Source organism: Aythya ferina, assembly GCF_964211825.1.
Source record: "Aythya ferina genome assembly, chromosome: 3".
Lineage (NCBI taxonomy): Eukaryota > Metazoa > Chordata > Aves > Anseriformes > Anatidae > Aythya > Aythya ferina.
The window spans coordinates 54,286,136-54,306,369 of record NC_140298.1 but is presented as its reverse complement, the minus strand read 5'-3'; the positions used below and the strand labels follow the sequence as shown (position 1 = coordinate 54,306,369).

The 20,234-nt window shown below is 41.9% G+C and overlaps 1 protein-coding gene across 4 annotated transcripts in view; it reads left to right on the top strand.

Moving 5' to 3' along the window:
* Positions 1 to 3,236: 3,236 nt before the first annotated feature.
* TFB1M (transcription factor B1, mitochondrial) overlaps positions 3,237 to 20,234 on the top strand; it is a 34,751-nt gene continuing 17,753 nt past the window's right edge. Inside the window, exons 1-5 of one of the 4 annotated variants that reach the window (XM_084515848.1) lie at positions 3,237 to 3,365; positions 3,901 to 4,091; positions 5,655 to 5,806; positions 9,038 to 9,146; positions 10,861 to 11,012. In XM_084515848.1, the coding sequence (XP_084371974.1) occupies positions 3,959 to 4,091; positions 5,655 to 5,806; positions 9,038 to 9,146; positions 10,861 to 11,012 (546 nt within the window). In that variant the 5' untranslated portion in view covers positions 3,237 to 3,365; positions 3,901 to 3,958. Of the gene's footprint in view, positions 3,366 to 3,494; positions 3,514 to 3,601; positions 3,853 to 3,900; positions 4,092 to 5,654; positions 5,807 to 9,037; positions 9,147 to 10,860; positions 11,013 to 20,234 lie in introns of those variants that run through there. The other 3 variants (XM_084515849.1, XR_014691970.1, XM_084515847.1) reach the window with 3 other exon arrangements.

Below are 20,234 nucleotides of genomic sequence, written 5' to 3'. Positions count from 1 at the left end.
AGGAAGAGCAAGAAACCATTTTATGGATCCTCTACACAGTTAATATGGAAGATGTTTCATGACAGTTTTGGTTTTTTCTTTCAGCCCATGGCATCCAAAATTACTTTGAATATGCAAATGTCTCTCTCCCTTCTGTTATCTTACCAAAACTTTTTTGCCATTTGCTAATTTATTTTCTTCAGCATTTTATATGGTGGCAGAGCTTTTTCTGAGGGAAGGCAGTCACTGTGTTGTTTGTATAGTGCCTGGTGCAATGGGCTCCTAAAGTCTATTTAGGATCCTTATGAGGTAGTGCAGTAGAAATAATAAACATTTTATTTTAACAAACAATAGAAAAGACTGTATACAAGAACTAGCTGAAGAATAGAGGCTTTGTGGTACGAAAACACTTCCAGTGGTGTAAAAAATAAGAGTTTCTCTGTCTAAACTCTTTTGTGTGTCACATTTTTGTATCATTTTCAATGCACTCTGTCTATTTATAATTTCTCATCCTACTTACTTTAAGCTGATATAAAATAATTACCAAATAGATATTTTTTTTTTTTCTGAGAATTCAAATGGAGTGTGGCATTGTGGGAGCACGGTGTGATGCCCGTTTTCTACAACAAGATGCCATAATTCAAAACTAGTAACAATAACCCCAGACAATACAATCATTTTAGACCAGTGGTATCATGCTTTCTTTTTCAGGAATTATTTTTAAGTTGTAGCAACATGAACACAGAACCAGTACATAATTAATATGTATGAATGAACACAGCAGGTCTGTAAAAATAACACCTGAAATCAACAATGAAATTCAACAATTACAATAAAGACTTTTCACTGGTACACTTGCTTTTTTTGCAATTATGAGTGTAACTTTGGTTTCAGGGCTTGCAATGCTGGCAAGTGAACATTAATTGAAGCTGCACTCATGATAAAGAATTGTGATCCACATGATCCCCTAAGAGTGCCTTTGCACAACTGATCTCAGGTCTTGAACGTGAGTGTCTTCAGATGCCTGTTTTACCTTTCTTGGTATCTGTCTATCTAACCTGTTCTTCCTGCAGGCCTTCCATAGTTTGCAAAGGAATGAAAGGACCAGAATAAGCAGAATGGATAGGTGAATGCTCAGAAGGCTCACTTTTCCTCTTGCATAATATCTGAGATTTTTAGTTGGAGACATCTACTAGAAACAATCAGATGATGTGATGGGTTAGGGGTTAAATCATCTACTTTCCATTCATTAGTTTCAAGGACCACCTTGACTCTCCAACCCATAAATTAAAACATTACAGTATCTATAGGAGTCTGAAAAACCTATGCACTATACACTGTGATTATTATTTTAGCAAATTACTTTTCTGCCTTTTTTTTTCTGTAAATAAAAATATTAGCATAGATTGTGACATTTCTTTAAGTTACTTAACTATGAAGCTATTATATCTTGCTATTATTAGCATATGTGCAACTCATCAGGAAGGAGACAGCACTTTATCAATGATGGAACAATTTTAGTATAGAAAGATATGGTCAACTTGAGGTTGCAAGATGAAAGTGCTCAGCCTAGGTGACAGTCAAGTATGAAATGCATTATTAAAAGAATGGTCTGACATAACATTTTTCAGGTACTGAGAAAAACTACTAAAGTGGCAACTTCTTGCTTTAGAGGTAAAATAGCCTGGATGCCTCAGCTGGTGATGAAGCTGTATCGTTGCATGCCATTATTACAGTTGCTCCTCTAGTCCATGTTTCTTCAAATTTCACATTGCTTTGTATTTTAAGTAGAAAAATCATCATTATATTATTTTCTTTTTTCTTAACTGATGCCATTTGAAATCCCATGTTTCCACCATCAGATGGAGCTTGTATTTTATTATTTCAATTATAATGACTTCAAATTCCCTAAAACACAAAAAAGCAAATACTTTATACCTCACAAATTCAAAATTCCAGTGTTTCAATTAGGATTGCCATGACATTTTATTCCAATATTGCAGTATATATAAACAATGATTTATTGTCCAGCTCCTTTTCGTTAGACTAATTGCAATGTTCCTTACATTTTTAATGACTCTGTACCACTACCTGAAAGGAGTATGCAGTGAGGAAGGTTTCAGTCTCTTTTCTGAGCTTACAAATGGTATGACACAAGGAAATGGCTTCAAGTTGTGCCAAAGGAAGTTTAGATTGGACTTTAGGAAGAATTTATTCCAATGCTTAACCATTGGAATGGGCTGCCCAGGGACGTGGTGGAGTCCCCATCCCTGAAGATATTTAAGAAATGTGTGGATGTGGTGCTTAGGAACAGGGTTTAGTGATGGAACTCAATAGTTCAGGTTCATGGTTGGACTTGGTGATCTTTAATGTCTTTTCCAACTTAGGTGATTCTTAAGTAGAACATGCTGTTGATGGCAGAAACTATGTCTAATGCCCATTTACATTAAGCGAGGGATTACTTTTTGGTACTCCTTTAATGTCTGCATTTTCTTACATCTATCTAACAATATCCATGATTAATTGTGGCTTCTTAGTAACTGCTTAGCTTTCTAGAAACATATTCTCAGCAATTACCTGTTGAAGCAACAGTAATTACTTGTTGGAGCGAGTCCAGAGAAGGGCCACAAAAATGATCATAGGGCTGGAGCACCTCTCCTACGAAGGCAGGCTGAGGGAGCTGGTGTTGTTCAGCCTGGAGAAGGCTCCGGGGAGACCTTACTGCAGCCTTCCAGCGCCTAAAGGTGGCCTACAGGAAGATGGAGAAGGACTCCTTGGCTGGGTGTGTGGTGATAGGATGGGGGAATGACCTTAAACTGAATGAGCATAGGCTTAGATTAGATGTTAGAAAGAAATTCTTCACTCGGTGGCGAGGCCCTGGCACAGGCTGCCCAGAGAGGCTGTGGCTGCCCCATCCCTGGAGGTGCTCAAGGCCAGGCTGGATGGGGCTGTGGGCAGCCTGGGCTGGCGGGAGGTGTCCCTGCCCATGGCAGGGGGTGGGACTGGGTGGGCTGTAAGGTGCCTTCCAACCCAAACCAGTCTGTGGTTCCTTAATTTATGTACACTGCTTTAATAACGAGGCACATTATAGAAGCTAAAGAACTTTTAACCCAACACCTGCTCGAAGCAGATGAAGCACAGGCGCAACACGCCCCCAGCACGCGCCTACGAACCCCCCCCCGCCCCTGATCCCCCCACCCCGCGCATGCGCACTCGCAACACCCGCCGCCACCGGCCCCCTCCGCCGCACTGCGCATGCGCAGCCCCGCTTCTCTGTGAGCGCCACGGCCAACGGGGGCGCCGAGGCAGCACATGCGCGTCCGGCAGGCGGAAGAAAAGAAGGAGGAGAGGAGCTTCCTGTTCCGGGGCAGCTCCCGCGTGACACCGTAAGGGCCGGCGGCGCCGCCTGGCTGCTGCTCGGGGTCTCCTTTCCGCCACGGCGGAGGGAGGAAAAAAAAAACGCTTTGCGGCTGCACCGCGGCTCGGCGCGCAGCACCTGCCCGCGATCCCTCCGCCACGGCCACGCTGGCGCCGGTCGCGCATGCGCAGTCGGGGGCGCTCTGTTAGGGGCGAGGATTGCTTTAGGGGGCGGTGCTCCGATAGACCCCGCCCCCTTGGGGAGGGGAGGAGAGGGGAAGGGCTGGGGCTGAGGCAGCCTCCCCTTGAGGGCTGAGGCCTTATTTGCAGAAAAAAACAGTAACTAAAAGCTCTGAGAGGTCTTGTTTTGCCTCCTGCCTTGTCAAACCCACACAATGAGGCTGCTGCCCAAATCCCACATACATGTCCTCAGTATAAGCACTGCGTACAGTAATTAAAATGCTGACAGTTGAAATATAGCACCCATGTAACGATGCATGAATCAAGTCTCACCTTGTAAGCTCTGCCAGGCTTTTAATGTCGACGTATTTTAATGTATTGCAGGTACTAGAGTCAGCTTTTCTTGGTTTCTGCCAGGGGGAAGGAGCAGGAGTGCTGCCCTATGGCTGCTCGGGGGAAGGTGGCTGCCTTCAACCTGCCTCCTCTGCCAACCGTTGGCGAGATTATCAAGCTCTTCCGGCTTCAAGCACAGAAACAGCTTTCCCAGAACTTTCTGCTGGATTTGCGATTGACAGGTTAAATGCTTACAGACTTTAGCTACTCTAAAACATAGTATCGTGGTTTTCCTCAGGATCCAGGTCCTAGCTAAGGAGGTGATGTTTGCATGATGACAACTGTCAAGTTTATGACAATCAGAAGATTACTTTTAAAAGCAGTTTTAGCTTAGACGACTTGATTTCACTTGTAAATTTATAGAAAATGTGTTTCCTTACAGAGTTAATTATGGAATAATTTTTAGGCAGAAAGCATATTCCTATATGAAATGTGAGTTATCAATTCAAATGCAAAAGTCAGAGCCTCCCTAGTACTGTTTCCATTGAGTTACTGTCATTTATAAGTACTATCAAGTATTATCAAACTATTGTCAAGCTTTGATAAGTTACAAGTAAATTCAGTTTGTAAGTTTGATTCAAAAATGAAGGATATTTTCAGGTTATTATGTATCATAAAAAGTGTAGTAACTGTGTGTTTTAAAAGGTAATTTGTCTCATCTGCTAGAAATGTAGCTCTTTGAATCAGTTACATTGTTCTGAGCAATTCAGTTTTCTATAGCTTCATCTCAGGTGACAAAGATGGCAGTGTTCAATTCATAGAGGGTTTCTTTACTGTCCTAGTGGTGGCTGGGTTTTGCAATAATAAATGCAGTGCAGCTTCATGTATCTGATGATTTGATTATGCATTGTGAATCAAGTGATAAAGATTGAGGATGTGAACATAAAACTCAGTTCCCCATCATGAATAACCAGACTCTTACTGTGGAATAAAACTGTATGTGTGGGTTTAGGAGTACCTTATAGGTAGGCACATTTTCAGATATCTCTTGTTTTTATTGCATATTTAGGAAGCTTATAGACTGTGCAGTATAATATCCCTTATCATTCCATTCCTTGCTTCCTAAGAATGTCTTTTTTTAATTAGCTACATTTTTAATGCTTAATTTAGTCATTTTTCTATCATTAATATGTTTTCCTTCCAGTCTGTAATCAGTTTTTATGTTGTATCCTTCCATCTGGGTACAGGAAGGAAATGTCCTTTCCTTATCATTTAACTGCCTGCCTTTTTATAATTACCAGTTACCTGTATTCCAACTTTAACTTTACTCCAGCTCTCCCTTTTTGCTCTCTACATACTGTAGTCTTATTAGAACTTGACTGTATCCTTTTTGCTTCTTAAATGTCCTTGAAATAGGTATTCTGTAGTGAAAACACCTTTGTAAAGATAAGTAGTAGAGACTTAAGGTTGATGAAGAGAAGTGCTTACTTAGAGGAAGAGTAATAGTACTGCTGACCCACAGATGAAAAATAATATTCTTTTGATTTGATTCTGCAATAAGCAACATTGTAAAGAGAGTAAACTGAAAATAGGCTTTTTTAAAAAGTTGATTGTATCTTTTAGCATGAAACAAATCTGAATTCTGTGCAGTCTAGCAGGCATGTGATCATTTATGTGGGATGTGTCACTGTTTGTGTCTACTCTGAGATAAGCGTGCTTGCACTTTAACAATAAACAATGAATTTATCTTAGTGAGCTGGATCCTTTGGAGAATAAAGGCTTAGTATGTTCTTTATGTCTTGCAGACAAGATAGTGAGACAAGCTGGCAAGCTGAAAAATGCTCATGTTTGTGAAGTGGGCCCTGGGCCAGGAGGAATTACCAGGTCTATTCTCAATGCTGATGTTGAACAGCTCCTTTTAGTTGAAAAAGATCCTCGATTCATTCCAGGATTGCAGGTATCAACTGTAGAATGATTTGTGGTGTAAATGTATGCATAACATTGAATAAGAACAGTTTAAGAACATGGAAAGGTTCAAAGTGTCCAAAAAAAACCAACAACCAACCAAACAAAAAAAAATAAAATTTTGCACCTGTCTTTGAAACTGATACAAGTTCACAACTCATTGTGGTATTTCTGAAATGCTGTCTACTTGTATTGCTATTAAAATGTCAAGTTTATAGAATTTGACTATGTAGACCTAGCAAGAAAAACAGCAGCTAAACCTCATCATATTCGGCTGTTTTCATATGCTTCTGAAACATCAAATCATAGCAATTTGAATGGCTTTCCTTATATTGCAGTTTAATGTTTTCTCTAAAAGTCAGCGGTGAGAAAAAGTAACTAGCTCACTTGAGAATGGCTACCATCTCTTTGTAGGACATTAATAATTTAAAATATCAACAAAATGGTTCCTATCCTGAAACCTGAATATGCATGTAATTATGTCTTTGTGGATTTAGCTGTTGGTAATTTACAGTATACCACATATACCTTATGAAGTATGAACACATAGTGTTTTCACTTTTCTTGAACGGTGGCAAATCTGCATTTGCAGTTTAGATTTCAAGAACTGCTTTGGGATTGGAAGGAATTTGAGGTTAAACGATACTGACATAACAGATTTTTATGTAGTTAGACATCTTTTCTGGTCTCCCAAAATGCAGCTACTGAAACACGTGCCTCTGAATGAAAGTGTGCTTTTCAGGATCTATAATCTTTGATAGGTAATCATATTTATTGTTCAAGTGAGTTAACAGCAGTCATTTTTCGTTAGCCACCTCTTCACAGTAGACATAAATATGTCTGAATGAGGTTGTGAAATATAAAGATGCTAAAACTCAGCACCTGTGAACATGAATGGACAAGAAATATATTGCATCCATTAATGTTAAATTAGATGGTATTTCTTTTTGTTTCTTTCCCCTCCAAATAGGATGATGCATTATGGAATGATTCTTTCGTTTGTGACAGTGTGGGTCATATTACCTCTTTTTTTTTCTAGTTTCCCATTAAAAGCTGTATCAAAATTTGAATGCTTATAAAAGGTTTGTGATTTAAGTAACAAAATAAATCAGAGATTAAAAATACAAATTTGAGACTTTTACTTAAAAAAAAGTCTTATACTGAAAAAAGTCTTTTTCAGTATTTATAAAATCACTGATGTAAAGCATACAGCATTCTTCATCGACTGTTTTTCAGGCGGTGATCTCTATTACAAAGCTGAAGTTGGGGTCCTCTTTACTGCAAAATGGAAATATAGGAAGAACATATGTGTACAGAGTGACAGTTTGCACAAGCTGAGAGTCTGTCAGTTCTGTCTCACCCTATGCTATATGCCCTAATAGTTATTAGGCTGGAAAGATTTACCAGGAGAAAAAAAAAGATGCTCTCAGACAGAGTGGCTTGAATATAGAATTCTTCCAGAAAGACCATATCATTTTTTTGAACTGTACCCTTTGTTTTCTTTATGCTTTTTCACTTGTGTGCAAAGAACAAGAGGGTCTGTATAATGGAAAATCACTTGGCTCATGTGCTTGGTGCACAAGAGCTCCTGGAACCATGCTAGCTGTACACATTGGCTTTTAAACGGAGAAAGTTTCAATGAGTTTCCTCAGACTTTATTTCAAATTAGAAGTATACAACTGTGATTTTCTGCTGAGAGGTGTGTTCTCAATGATATTAAATGTGATTATAAAAAAAAAAAAAAAAAGAACATATGTTAATAATCCGTTATTGTGTAGGCAGCTGTCTGTTTTCTCATGTTCTGTTTTCTAAGTTTATTGATCTTATATTGCCTTTCATCATGTTACAGCATTTATGACAGATTCAAAGAAAGATTTGACAAATCATGGCAGATTAGTGAATATGTATGCAATATAATTGCTAATGTAATGCTGAAAAAAAACATTAAGTAGTTTGGAGTTGAGGTTAAATTTATTTTTCTAGTTGAAAATAATTGCTCTTAAAACCTGTAGGAACACTTAGTTTTTAGTTGAGCATTTTTAGTATTCTACACAGAATAGCTATTTTAGCTATTTTGAAGTTAAAAAAAAAAAGAAGTTTTACTCCAAAAATTTTAATGAAAACATTTTCATGAACATTCTCATGAAATATGAGAAAGCAGCACTTTCGTTTGGCTCAGAAACTTGTGAAACCTCTGTGCCCCTTAGCATATTAGCAGGATTTAGACTGAAGATGGAACTAACAGTGATGAGCAGCTTATTTCATCAGCTAAGCCAATAGCACTTAACTATTTATGCATTTGGATTCTGCACAAAAGCAAACTTGCTCTTTAAGCCATTTTTCATTATTCTGACTGGTAAATATCCCCCAAAGTCATCTTTGTAAAAATTGACTTTCCTTTTGAATTATTCTGTTTGTGCATAGTATCATACTATAAGAGAAAATATGGCACTAAAAATTGTAACAATTTTGTTGTATAAATGGACACCAGAAATGAAAGAATTGGTCATCAGACTGCATCTAGTTCTAAGCTGGTATTTCACCATTTAAGTACCAGGTAATTTGCAGAAATAGGATGGAGAGATGGGATAGAGAACACGGTAGATTGTGAGATGTCTTACAAGATACAAAGGGTTGAGATTTCCTCTACTGCTAGGTATTCATACAGCCTGTTGTTTTGTAGAACTCCTTGGTTTCTAAAGGTTTGAGTTCAGACTACTTCCGGGAATATGAAGACAACCTTCTTTATGGAAAAGGAAAAAATGGCTGAATGTTTCTACAGTCTTGTATCACATGTAGCTAAAATAATAGACCCTAGGTAGACCCTACGGGGGCAGACAGAATAAACGTTTTGAGCCTTGTTTCCTTAGGTCCAACAACTTTTCAATACCTGCTCTTTGCATTAGCACTTAAATCAGGTGGGGTTCTCTTAGTGGCCTGGGGCTTGTTAATCATCCTTGTTGAAGAGAATTTTGTTGGCCTTTTTAGGTTTAAATCCTCTTTTAGGAATTCTGCAGCTTTTAGGCATGCATTGAACTTCTTTCATTAGTGTTCTCTTTTTGAAGGTAAATACTTGTAAGCAGTGTGCTCAGTTTGAACTGTTACTCTTTTTTTGTATATTGAAGATAAACGTATAGCAGGGGTTTAATTCTTACTGTCGCTGATGCTGGAAATCAGTGTGGTTAATACTCACTGTAGATCCTACTTGCTTGCTTACAAACAGATGCTGTCTGAAGCAGCTCCAGGAAAAGTGCGCATTGTTCATGGAGATATTCTGACATTTAAGATGGAGAAGGCTTTTCCAAAGCACTTAAAAAAGAACTGGGAGGACGGTTAGTATTCGGACTTGGTTCGTTTTATGTTTAAGGCTTCCAACTTACTCTTTAAGTTTGGATATATAGCTGGAGTTCACTCAGTGCTTGTGTTGCTCTCTTCAGATACATGTTGAAGGTAAGGATAGAGAGTGGCTAACTTACTTTCTAGAAAGAAACAGTTAGAAAATTGTCATCCTCTTCTAAGACTGAGCAGAATTTGTTTGATACTTTAATCAGCATTACTGCTGCTTAATATAATTGCTTTGCAGTTATTTGCCTTAGGGCGTCCTGACTGTACAATAGTAAGTCTTGGAAAGTATAAAAGCAAATTAAATTGTATACTTGCTTCCTAGCTTCTTCCTCTTCTGGAACAAGACAGAAGCAACCACTGTTGTCATTCCACTAAAGACACTTCTGTAGGTTTCTCAGAAACCTTTAGGATTTTCTTATTATTGCTTTAGCTTCAAATAAATATATTTGACAAATGTAGAATCCAATCAGAGATTTATTTATTTACTTACATATTTTTAGATCTGAAATTCTCACAGGGCTTGATTTCACCTTCCTTTTGAAACGTGTAACAGTATTTAGATAAATTGGAAATGACCTCCCAGGCTCCTCTTTTCCAAATGCCTTAATTTATTGTAGAGTCACTGTCTGCAGTGCCTGAAGAACAGTAAACTGCTTTCTAATGTAAGACATAAAAGACTATGCCACATTATCTTCACCTTTAAAAATGCCTTGCATATTTGCAAAGGGTTCACAAAACTGTGACCAAATGCATATGTGAAGGTGTGCAGTTTTAAAAAATTAATGTTTCTTCTACATACATATGTTATTCTCGTCTTTGGAGCTGACTAATTACTAGTAAGATATACTTTTATATTATACTACATATATATAATATTGTTGCCATGTGAAAATCTGAAAGTCTGGTGGATTTCAGAAAGTTTAGAAACTGCATAATAAGTAAAATGTGCCCAAGAACCAGCTGAATTCAATAACATCATCTGCCAGCCACGTCATTAAATGCTGTAGTATCTAAGAAACTGCAACACTTTATTTTGCCCACCTCTACTGCTCTCCTGCGTAGAGGTGAGGATCCTTACTAATGAAGTGCCTGCTTAACACATACACTGATGCAATACATAACTGAATGATACTTACAACTTCATATGGCTAAGGAGCTGTGCTAAGCCTTGTGCTTGTTAGAAGACCTTTTGATTTCATAGGGCTCTATACAAAAGGAGAGCTCTCTTCATTTTGAGCTAAGTGATTGTTTGGGGGGTAATGAAGACAGTAAAATGTGTCTGGGAGTAACATGTTGGACAGAATGATGAGTGTGGCTATTTACTCTGTACCTGATAGTTGTAGTTAAAGATCATTGAATTGTTGTCTGTATGTCTGCTATTCTGAGTATCTCAGCTGAAATCTACCGAGCAGCTGAAAATCAGCTGAAAGTTACTGATTTATTCTAATGTAAATGAAAACCAGACCTAACCACTTTTTTTTTCTAGTTAATTACCATGAACAGTAACACCGTTTTGTCAGCATAAGACAAGCATAAATGGAAAGGCATAATTTTGATGTGGCACAATAAAAATTGTTTTCATAGTTTTAATCTAGATTGATAGGCACATATCTTTCTGAAGTACTCATTCATGGCAAAATCTTATCCCAGACATTTTGCAAGTTGTTTATTGGTTTTGTTTTTCCCATCAAATGTTAACAGAGCCACCAAATATTCATATCATTGGGAATCTACCCTTCAGTGTTTCAACTCCTCTAATCATCAAATGGCTTGAAAATGTTTCCAAAAAGAATGGGCCTTTTATTTATGGCAGGACACAGATGACACTGACTTTTCAGAAGGAAGTCGCAGAGGTAAGATGTTACCATTTTCCCAATATTTAAAAATGATAAATGGAACAAAACTTGGTTGACATGCAGCATTTTGTTTAAAAGTTCAAAAACATTCTTAGTTGCCTCAAAAAAGAGAGGAAAATATTAGTTCAGTTTTTAACATTGAAATAATCATCTGCTCTGATCTTTTCACAGCGCATATTTTTTTTTATTTATGATTTCTTATAGAGGGTTATATTTTCTTAAGCTACTTAATGTGTGTGTTTTTTTGTCTGATTTCTTCAACCTGAATAGATTCCACAGCACTCTTCCGTCCTTAACTAGTTTCCTTCGCTTACAGTCATTCATGCACCATTTCATATCGTTTTTTTTAACTTATTTTATAAAAAATAACAAAAGAGACTTTTTTGTTATAATTATGAAAGTAGTATGCCTCTTACCTGAATCCAATTTGATGCTTAAAAAACAATATATATGAAAAAAAGTAATTGCACATCAGTCTGAAGACTGAATTTCCATCTAATTAGTTAGTAATAACAGGTTTTCTCTATGCAAGCTAAGTGTTTGTGTTGGTTTAATTAACTTTACAATTAAAATTCTAAAAATAAAATTTTACTGTGTTTTACTGTATGTAAATTAATAGTAATTATATATACAAGTGTCTATTGTCATTTGGGGTCATAGAGAACCATACTGTGCTGTCATTAATGTAGCCCTGTGTCCTGGTTTCAGTTAGCACAGAATTAATTTTCTTCCTAGTAGCTGGTGGAATGCTGTGTTTTGGCTTAGAATGAGAAGAGTGCTGATAACACCCCGATGCTTTAATTGTTGCAGAGCAGTGCTTATACTAAGCCAAGGACATCTCAGCCTTTGCTCTGTCCTGCCAACGGGCAGGCTGGGGGGTGCAGTAAGAGCTGGGAGGGGACAGACCCAGGACAGGTGACCCAAACTAGCCAAAGGGGTATTCCATACCATCTGACGTCATGCTAAACAATATATAGGGGTGGCTAGCCGGGGGGAGGGGGCCGGACTGCTCGGGGTTAGGCTGGGCATCGGTCAGCGGGTGGTGAGCAATTGCATTGTGCATCACTTGTTTGTACATACTATTATTACTTTCGTATTATCACCATTGTATCATCATTATTACTATTGTTATTATTATTTTTGTTATTTTTTTTTTTTTTCCTGTCTTATTAAACTGTCTTTATCTCAACTCACGGGCTTCACTTTCCATTTCTCTCCCCCGTCCCAGAGAGGGAGGGGGGAGGGTGAGCGAACGGCTGCGTGGTGTTTAGCTGCCGGTCGGGTTAAACCACGACAGTCTTTTTGGCGCCCAACGTGGGGCCCGAAAGGTTGAGATAACGGCAGATCTGATCAGAGTGTGTTAAACTAAAATTGGTGTAAGGATTAGACCTGCTTAATAGTCACTTGTCATGATGCTGATTGCTTTAATCACAACTCTGCTGCGCCTGTTTTCCAAATTGAGTATTATAGTACATTATTTTCCGTATTTGCTCTCTGTAGTGTTGTTTCTCCTCTCCGGGCCCTGGTTTCAGACCATTATGGTACTAAGTGTTATAGCAATGGCTTATGAGACGATAAGATATCTGGTCATGACTCTAACTTGGTATTTATACTCAGTAACATCGTGGACTCTGTACTTTGGAAACAGCATCTTGGGAACTATTAGCAATTATACCTATTGTTTTTCTCCATTAGAGAGTCAATCTGTGGAGGGGAAAGGGGAGGATATTTTTCCTTACTTGCTTACTCTCCCTTTCTCCTTCACCACCCCTGTATCCTCCTGGGTCACTCTGCCTTCCTCCTTCACCACCCTCTTATCCCCTGAGCTTGTCACAATAGCTCTCCAAGATATTGAATATTTCTGGAATACTCAGAATACCATAGTCTTGTTGTTCTGCCTCATGAATGCACTTCAGATTCTGCTTAAAGTTAAACAACTACTTATGAAGCTCATCCGGAGATCTGCCCGGAGGCAGTATAGTTGTGGGTGGCAGGGAGTATGGGTGGATATGGGCAGGCATCTAGAGCAGTTGGCACCCCCAGTGTGTTGGAAATTCACCCCTGAACAATGGCAAAATCCTCAAAAACTGGCAGAATGCTTGAAAAAAAGGTGTAATGATTCTGGCACTTCCAAAGTAACACAAATCATTGTAACGTGCTGGGGCCTGGCTCATGCCTATCGAGCTGCCATTGATACTGCTGTCAACTTAGTGACAGACCCTGCGGCCACTCCAAACCCTGTGACAGATCCAACGGCCACTGTGACCCCTACGGTGGATTCTGCAGCCGCTCCAGTCCCAGCTCCTGCAGCCGCTCCAGTCCCAGCTCCTGCAGCCGCTCCAGTCCCAGCTCCTGCAGCCGCTCCAGTCCCAGCTCCTGCAGCCGCTCCAGTCCCAGCTCCTGCAGCCGCTCCAGTCCCAGCTCCTGCAGCCGCTCCAGTCCCAGCTCCTGCAGCCGCTCCAGTCCCAGCTCCTGCAGCCGCTCCAGTCCCAGCTCCTGCAGCCGCTCCAGTCCCAGCTCCTGCAGCCGCTCCAGCTCCAGTCCCAGCTCCTGAAGCTGCTCCAGCTCCAGCTCCTGCAGCTGCTCCAGTCCCAGTTCCTGCAGTCGCTCCAGTTCCAGCTCCGGCCGCTACTCCAGTCCCAGTTCCTGCAACTGCTCCAGTCCCAGCTCCTGAAGCCGCTCCAGCTCCAGCTCCTGAAGCCGCTCCAGCTCCAGCTCCTACTGCTGCTCCAGTCCCAGCTCCTGCAACTGCTCCAGCTCCAACTCCAGCTCCTGTGGCCGTGTCAGAGAAACGAGCTGTAGCAGTGCAAGTTGACCCTGCAGAGGGCATTCCAACCCCTGTGGCAGACCCTGTAACAAAGTCAGAGAAACGAGCAGTAGCAGTGCAAGCTGCCCCTGTAGAGAAGGTGAAAATATGGTATAGAAATTCAAGTCGTTTAGAACGCAGAGAGTCTTCTGCCAATCCAGGTAAGGCTTCTGCCAAAACTAAGTATAGAGATGACGAAGATGATGACGACGCTGGGCCGTCAAGGATTCAGGAGGAGGAAGATGAGGATGCCGAAAGAGCAACAGTAACTACCCGAAGCCTAAACGAGCGCGAGCTACGAGATGTGCGAAAAGATTTTGGTCGCTGTATAGGTGAGCAGCTTGTCACCTGGCTGCTCCGGTGCTGGGACTCTGGAGCCAATTGTGTGGAATTAGACGGCAGGGAAGCCAAGCGGCTGGGATCCCTTGCTCGAGACGCCGGCATTGACAAAGCAATTGCAGATGGAGCACGACCCACCAGCCTCTGGAGGCGTCTCCTCTCAGCTGTGAGGGAAAGGTATCCCTTCAAGGAAGATATTTTATGTCTACCAGGCAAGTGGACCACTATGGAGAAGGGAATCCAGTACCTGAGGGAATTAGCCGTACGGGAAGTGATTTATGAGGATCCAGACCTCAAACAAACATCCACAGATCCAGATGAAGTCAAGTGTACACGACCCATGTGGCGGAAGTTTGTACGGAGTGCACCATCATCATATGCCAGCTCATTGGCAATAATGGCCTGGAAAGAGGATGAGGAACCCACAGTGGGTGAAGCGGCTAAACAACTCCGGCAGTACGAAGAAAGTCTCTCCTCTTCCTTACAGGCCTGCGTCTCAGCTGTGGAGAAACTTTCTGAAAAGGTTCACCAACTTGAAGAGAATCTATTGTCCTCCCCACCTGAACCAACCAGTGCCCACCGACCAAAGGAGAACACTTGGGAGAAACTTTCTGAAAAGGTTCACCAACTTGAAGAGAGATTATTCTCCTTCGTACCTGTACAAAGCAGTGTCTCAGCTGTCAGGGGTAGGCGTTCACCCACACAAGGAAGACGATATGGTGGGTACTCACCCCGTGCCACCCTGTGGTTTTACTTACGAGACCATGGAGAGGACATGAGAAAGTGGGATGGAAAATCTACCGCGACCCTAGAGGCACGGGTACGTGAGTTGCAAAAGAAAACAATCAGGAAAAAGGGATTCTCCGAAAAGTTTGCTGCTCCAACTTCCAGCAGACAGTCCTTCAAACACAGAAACAAGGAAGATTCTGACCAGGATTAGGGGGGCCCTGCCTCCAGCCAGGGGGAGGAAAGGGACAATCGAGTTTATTGGACTGTGTGGATTCGATGGCCTGGCACATCACGCGCACAGAAGTATAAGGCTTTAGTAGACACCGGTGCACAATGTACTATAATGCCATCGAGCTATAAAGGACCAGAGCCCATCTATATTTGTGGAGTGACAGGGGGATCTCAGCAGTTGACTGTATTGGAGGCTGAAGTGAGTCTGACTGGGAATGAGTGGGAAAAGCACCGCATTGTGACTGGTCCGGATGCTCCATGTATCCTTGGCATAGACTATCTTAGAAGAGGATACTGCAAGGACCCAAAAGGGTTCCGGTGGGCTTTTGGTATTGCTGCCTTAGAGACAGAGGGCATTAAACAATTATCTACCTTGCCTGGTCTCTCAGAGGACCCCTCTGTTGTGGGGTTGCTGAGGGTCGAAGAACAGCAAGTGCCAATTGCTACCACAACTGTGCACCGGCGGCAATATCGCACCAACCGAGACTCCCTGATTCCCATCCATAAGCTAATTCGTCAATTGGAGAGCCAAGGAGTGATCAGCAAGACTCATTCACCTTTCAATAGTCCCATATGGCCAGTGCGAAAGTCTAATGGCGAGTGGAGACTAACAGTGGACTATCGCGGCCTGAACGAAGTCACGCCACCACTGAGTGCTGCAGTGCCGGACATGCTGGAACTTCAGTATGAACTTGAATCGAAGGCAGCCAAGTGGTACGCCACAATTGATATCGCTAATGCATTTTTCTCCATCCCTCTAGCAGCAGAGTGCAGGCCACAATTTGCCTTCACTTGGAGGGGAGTCCAATATACTTGGAATAGGCTGCCCCAGGGGTGGAAACACAGCCCTACCATTTGCCATGGGCTGATCCAGTCTGCACTAGAGCAGGGGGAAGCTCCTGAACACCTGCAGTACATCGATGACATTATTGTGTGGGGTGACACAGCAGAGGAAGTTTTCGAGAAAGGGAAGAAAATAGTCCAAATCCTTCTGAAAGCCGGTTTTGCCATAAAACAAAATAAAGTCAAAGGACCTGCACGGGAGATCCAGTTTTTAGGAATAAAATGGCAAGATGGACGTCGTCAAATCCCAATGGATGTGATCAACAAAATAACAGCTATGTCTCCACCAACTAACAAAAAAGAAACACAGACTTTCCTAGGTGTTGTGGGGTTTTGGAGAATGCACATCCCAAATTACAGTCTGATTGTAAACCCACTCTACCAAGTAACTCGTAAGAAGAATGAGTTTGAATGGGGCCCTGAACAACGACAAGCCTTTGAACAAATCAAGCAGGAAATAGTCCATGCAGTAGCCCTTGGGCCAGTTCGAACAGGACCAGATGTAAAGAATGTGCTCTACACTGCAGCCGGGGAGAACGGCCCCACCTGGAGCCTCTGGCAGAAAGAACCTGGGGAAACTCGAGGTCGGCCTCTGGGGTTTTGGAGTCGGGGATACAGAGGATCTGAGGCCCGCTATACTCCAACTGAAAAGGAGATATTGGCAGCATATGAAGGAGTTCGATCTGCTTCGGAGGTGGTCGGTACTGAAGCGCAGCTCCTCCTAGCACCCCGATTACCGGTACTAGGCTGGATGTTCAAGGGAAGGGTCCCCTCTACGCATCATGCAACTGATGCTACATGGAGCAAGTGGGTTGCACTGATTACTCAGCGGGCTCGAATAGGAAACCCCAGTCGCCCAGGAATATTGGAAGTGATCATGGACTGGCCAGAAGGCAAATACTTTGGGATATCATCAGAGGAGGAGGTGGGTCGTGCTGAAGAAGCCCCACTGTACAACCAGTTGCCAGAGAATGAAAAGAAATATGCCCTGTTCACTGATGGGTCCTGTCGTATTGTGGGGAAGCATCGGAGATGGAAGGCTGCTGTATGGAGTCCTACGCGACGAGTTGCAGAAGCTGCTGAGGGAGAAGGTGAATCGAGTCAGTTTGCAGAAGTGAAAGCCATTCAGCTGGCTTTAGACATTGCTGAACGAGAAAAATGGCCAGTTCTCTATCTCTACACCGATTCATGGATGGTAGCAAATGCCCTGTGGGGATGGTTACAGCAATGGAAGCAAAACAACTGGCAGCGTAGGGGCAAACCTATCTGGGCTGCTGCATTGTGGCAAGATATTGCTGCTCGGGTAGAGAACCTGGCTGTGAAAGTACGCCACGTAGATGCTCATGTGCCCAAGAATCGGGCTACTGAAGAACATCAAAACAACCAGCAGGTGGATCAGGCTGCTAAGATTGAAGTAGCTCAGGTGGACCTGGATTGGCAGCATAAAGGTGAATTATTTATAGCCCGATGGGCCCATGACACCTCAGGCCATCAAGGTAGAGATGCAACATACAGATGGGCTCGTGATCGAGGGGTGGACTTGACCATGGACGCTATAGCACAGGTTATTCATGACTGTGAAACATGTGCTGCAATCAAGCAAGCCAAACGGTCAAAGCCTCTTTGGTATGGAGGACGATGGCTGAAATATAAGTATGGAGAGGCCTGGCAGATTGATTACATCACACTCCCTCAAACTCGCAATGGCAAGCGCCACGTACTTACAATGGTGGAAGCAACCACCGGATGGCTGGAAACATATCCTGTGCCTCATGCTACCGCCCGGAACACCATCCTGGGCCTTGAAAAGCAAGTCCTATGGCGACATGGCACCCCAGAAAGAATAGAATCAGACAATGGGACTCACTTCCGAAACAACCTTATAGACACTTGGGCCAAAGAACATGGTATTGAATGGGTGTATCACATCCCCTATCATGCACCAGCCTCCGGGAAAGTTGAACGATACAATGGCCTGTTAAAGACTACCTTGAAAGCAATGGGCGCTGGGACGTTCAAAAACTGGGATACGCATTTGGCAAAGGCCACCTGGTTAGTCAATACTAGGGGATCTACCAACCGAGCTGGACCTGCCCAATCAAACCTGTTACGTACTGTAGATGGGGATAAAGTTCCTGTAGTGCATGTAAAAAATATGCTGGGTAAAACAGTCTGGGCTACTCCTGCCTCAGGAAAAGGCAAACCTATTCGTGGAATTGTTTTCGCTCAGGGACCTGGATATACTTGGTGGGTGATGCAAAAGAACGGAGAGGTCCGGTGTGTACCTCAAGGAGATTTAATACTGGGTGAGAATAGCCCATGAACTGAATTGCACCATGTTAAATAGTATATTATACTGTATGTTATCACTACCATGATTACTATAGGTGACTAATTAGAATGTATGGAAAAGAGTGTAACCTGAGCATGACATAAATGGTATGGAATAAGGGGTGGATAGATGTCCTGGTTTCAGTTAGCACAGAATTAATTTTCTTCCTAGTAGCTGGTGGAATGCTGTGTTTTGGCTTAGAATGAGAAGAGTGCTGATAACACCCCGATGCTTTAATTGTTGCAGAGCAGTGCTTATACTAAGCCAAGGACATCTCAGCCTTTGCTCTGTCCTGCCAACGGGCAGGCTGGGGGGTGCAGTAAGAGCTGGGAGGGGACAGACCCAGGACAGGTGACCCAAACTAGCCAAAGGGGTATTCCATACCATCTGACGTCATGCTAAACAATATATAGGGGTGGCTAGCCGGGGGGAGGGGGCCGGACTGCTCGGGGTTAGGCTGGGCATCGGTCAGCGGGTGGTGAGCAATTGCATTGTGCATCACTTGTTTGTACATACTATTATTACTTTCGTATTATCACCATTGTATCATCATTATTACTATTGTTATTATTATTTTTGTTATTTTTTTTTTTTTTTCCTGTCTTATTAAACTGTCTTTATCTCAACTCACGGGCTTCACTTTCCATTTCTCTCCCCCGTCCCAGAGAGGGAGGGGGGAGGGTGAGCGAACGGCTGCGTGGTGTTTAGCTGCCGGTCGGGTTAAACCACGACACCCTGAAATCAAGCTTCAAGGTGAGTACTGAAGTTGTTCCAGTAGGTGGCTCTACAGAACACCAGGGATGAACATTTATTATAGAATCATAGAATCATAGAATATCCCAAGTTGGAAGGGACCCATAAGGATCATCAAGTCCAACTCCTGGCAATGAAACGAGCTGGGGTTCTTAATTCACTTCTGAGCTCATGTGGTTACTGGCATTAAAAAATGTGGTTCCATTTTCTAGAAGGACTTCACGTCATCTGAGATTATATCTTATTGCAAGATACGGCTCACAGACTGATACAAAATGCAAAGTGATGATGAGTAAAATACAATGATTTGTAAAAACAGTGGAAAAAGTGGCCTAGTGCTGAGAGCATAAATGGACTTTGTGCTTTATATAGCTCTAACCAGCTGCATACACCACTGGTGACATGTAGATTATAGTGCTTCTGCACTCAGCATAGATCAAATGAGATGCAAAACACCATGCACTCTTAAGTTCTTTGTGTTTAGAAAGTGAAGTTAAAAACACTAGGAAATTGAGTGATATGTTCAAGGTTGTGCAATGAATCAGTGTTGTTGTTGACTTTACATTTTGGGACCTCCTGATTCTTGTTCTTATGCTTATTCAAGCAGAGAGCTTCCACTGAAGACAAAATTTTTCATAGTTCATGGTTTGTGTTTCCATAATTGGTTTGACATAATGAATACTCCTTTGGGAAAAGCTACTTGGTCTTCTGATTAGGAGGAATGGTAATGAAAACCTGTGCCTTTTTTTTGTGGTCTTCTGAAGTAGCTTAGCCATTGTGATTTGGCAACTACAGGCATATTCAGTACCAGCAAATACAGAACAGTTTAACGCAGATAATAAATTAGATCTTTAATTTTCTACTAATATTTTGTGTATCTATGGATTTACATTCCTGAAAGGAAAATTTCTTAACAGCTTGGTGTCCTCACTGGTCCCTTCTAAGAGCCTAAATACTAAAGAAAGTCTTGGTGCATACATGTATACCGTGCAGTCGGTGGAAGGGTAGCCTGCTGTGATGGAATGGACCTATGTGCTTCGTAATTAATTAGGATAACTTGATGTTAACAGTAAGAAAATAAAGGAGTGTGCCATGTTAATTTGCAGTCAAGCTAGGTTCTACTATTATAAAAGGTTAAAATATCTTTGAATCACATTTGCGTTTCTCTCTGGTGTTAATTTCCTGC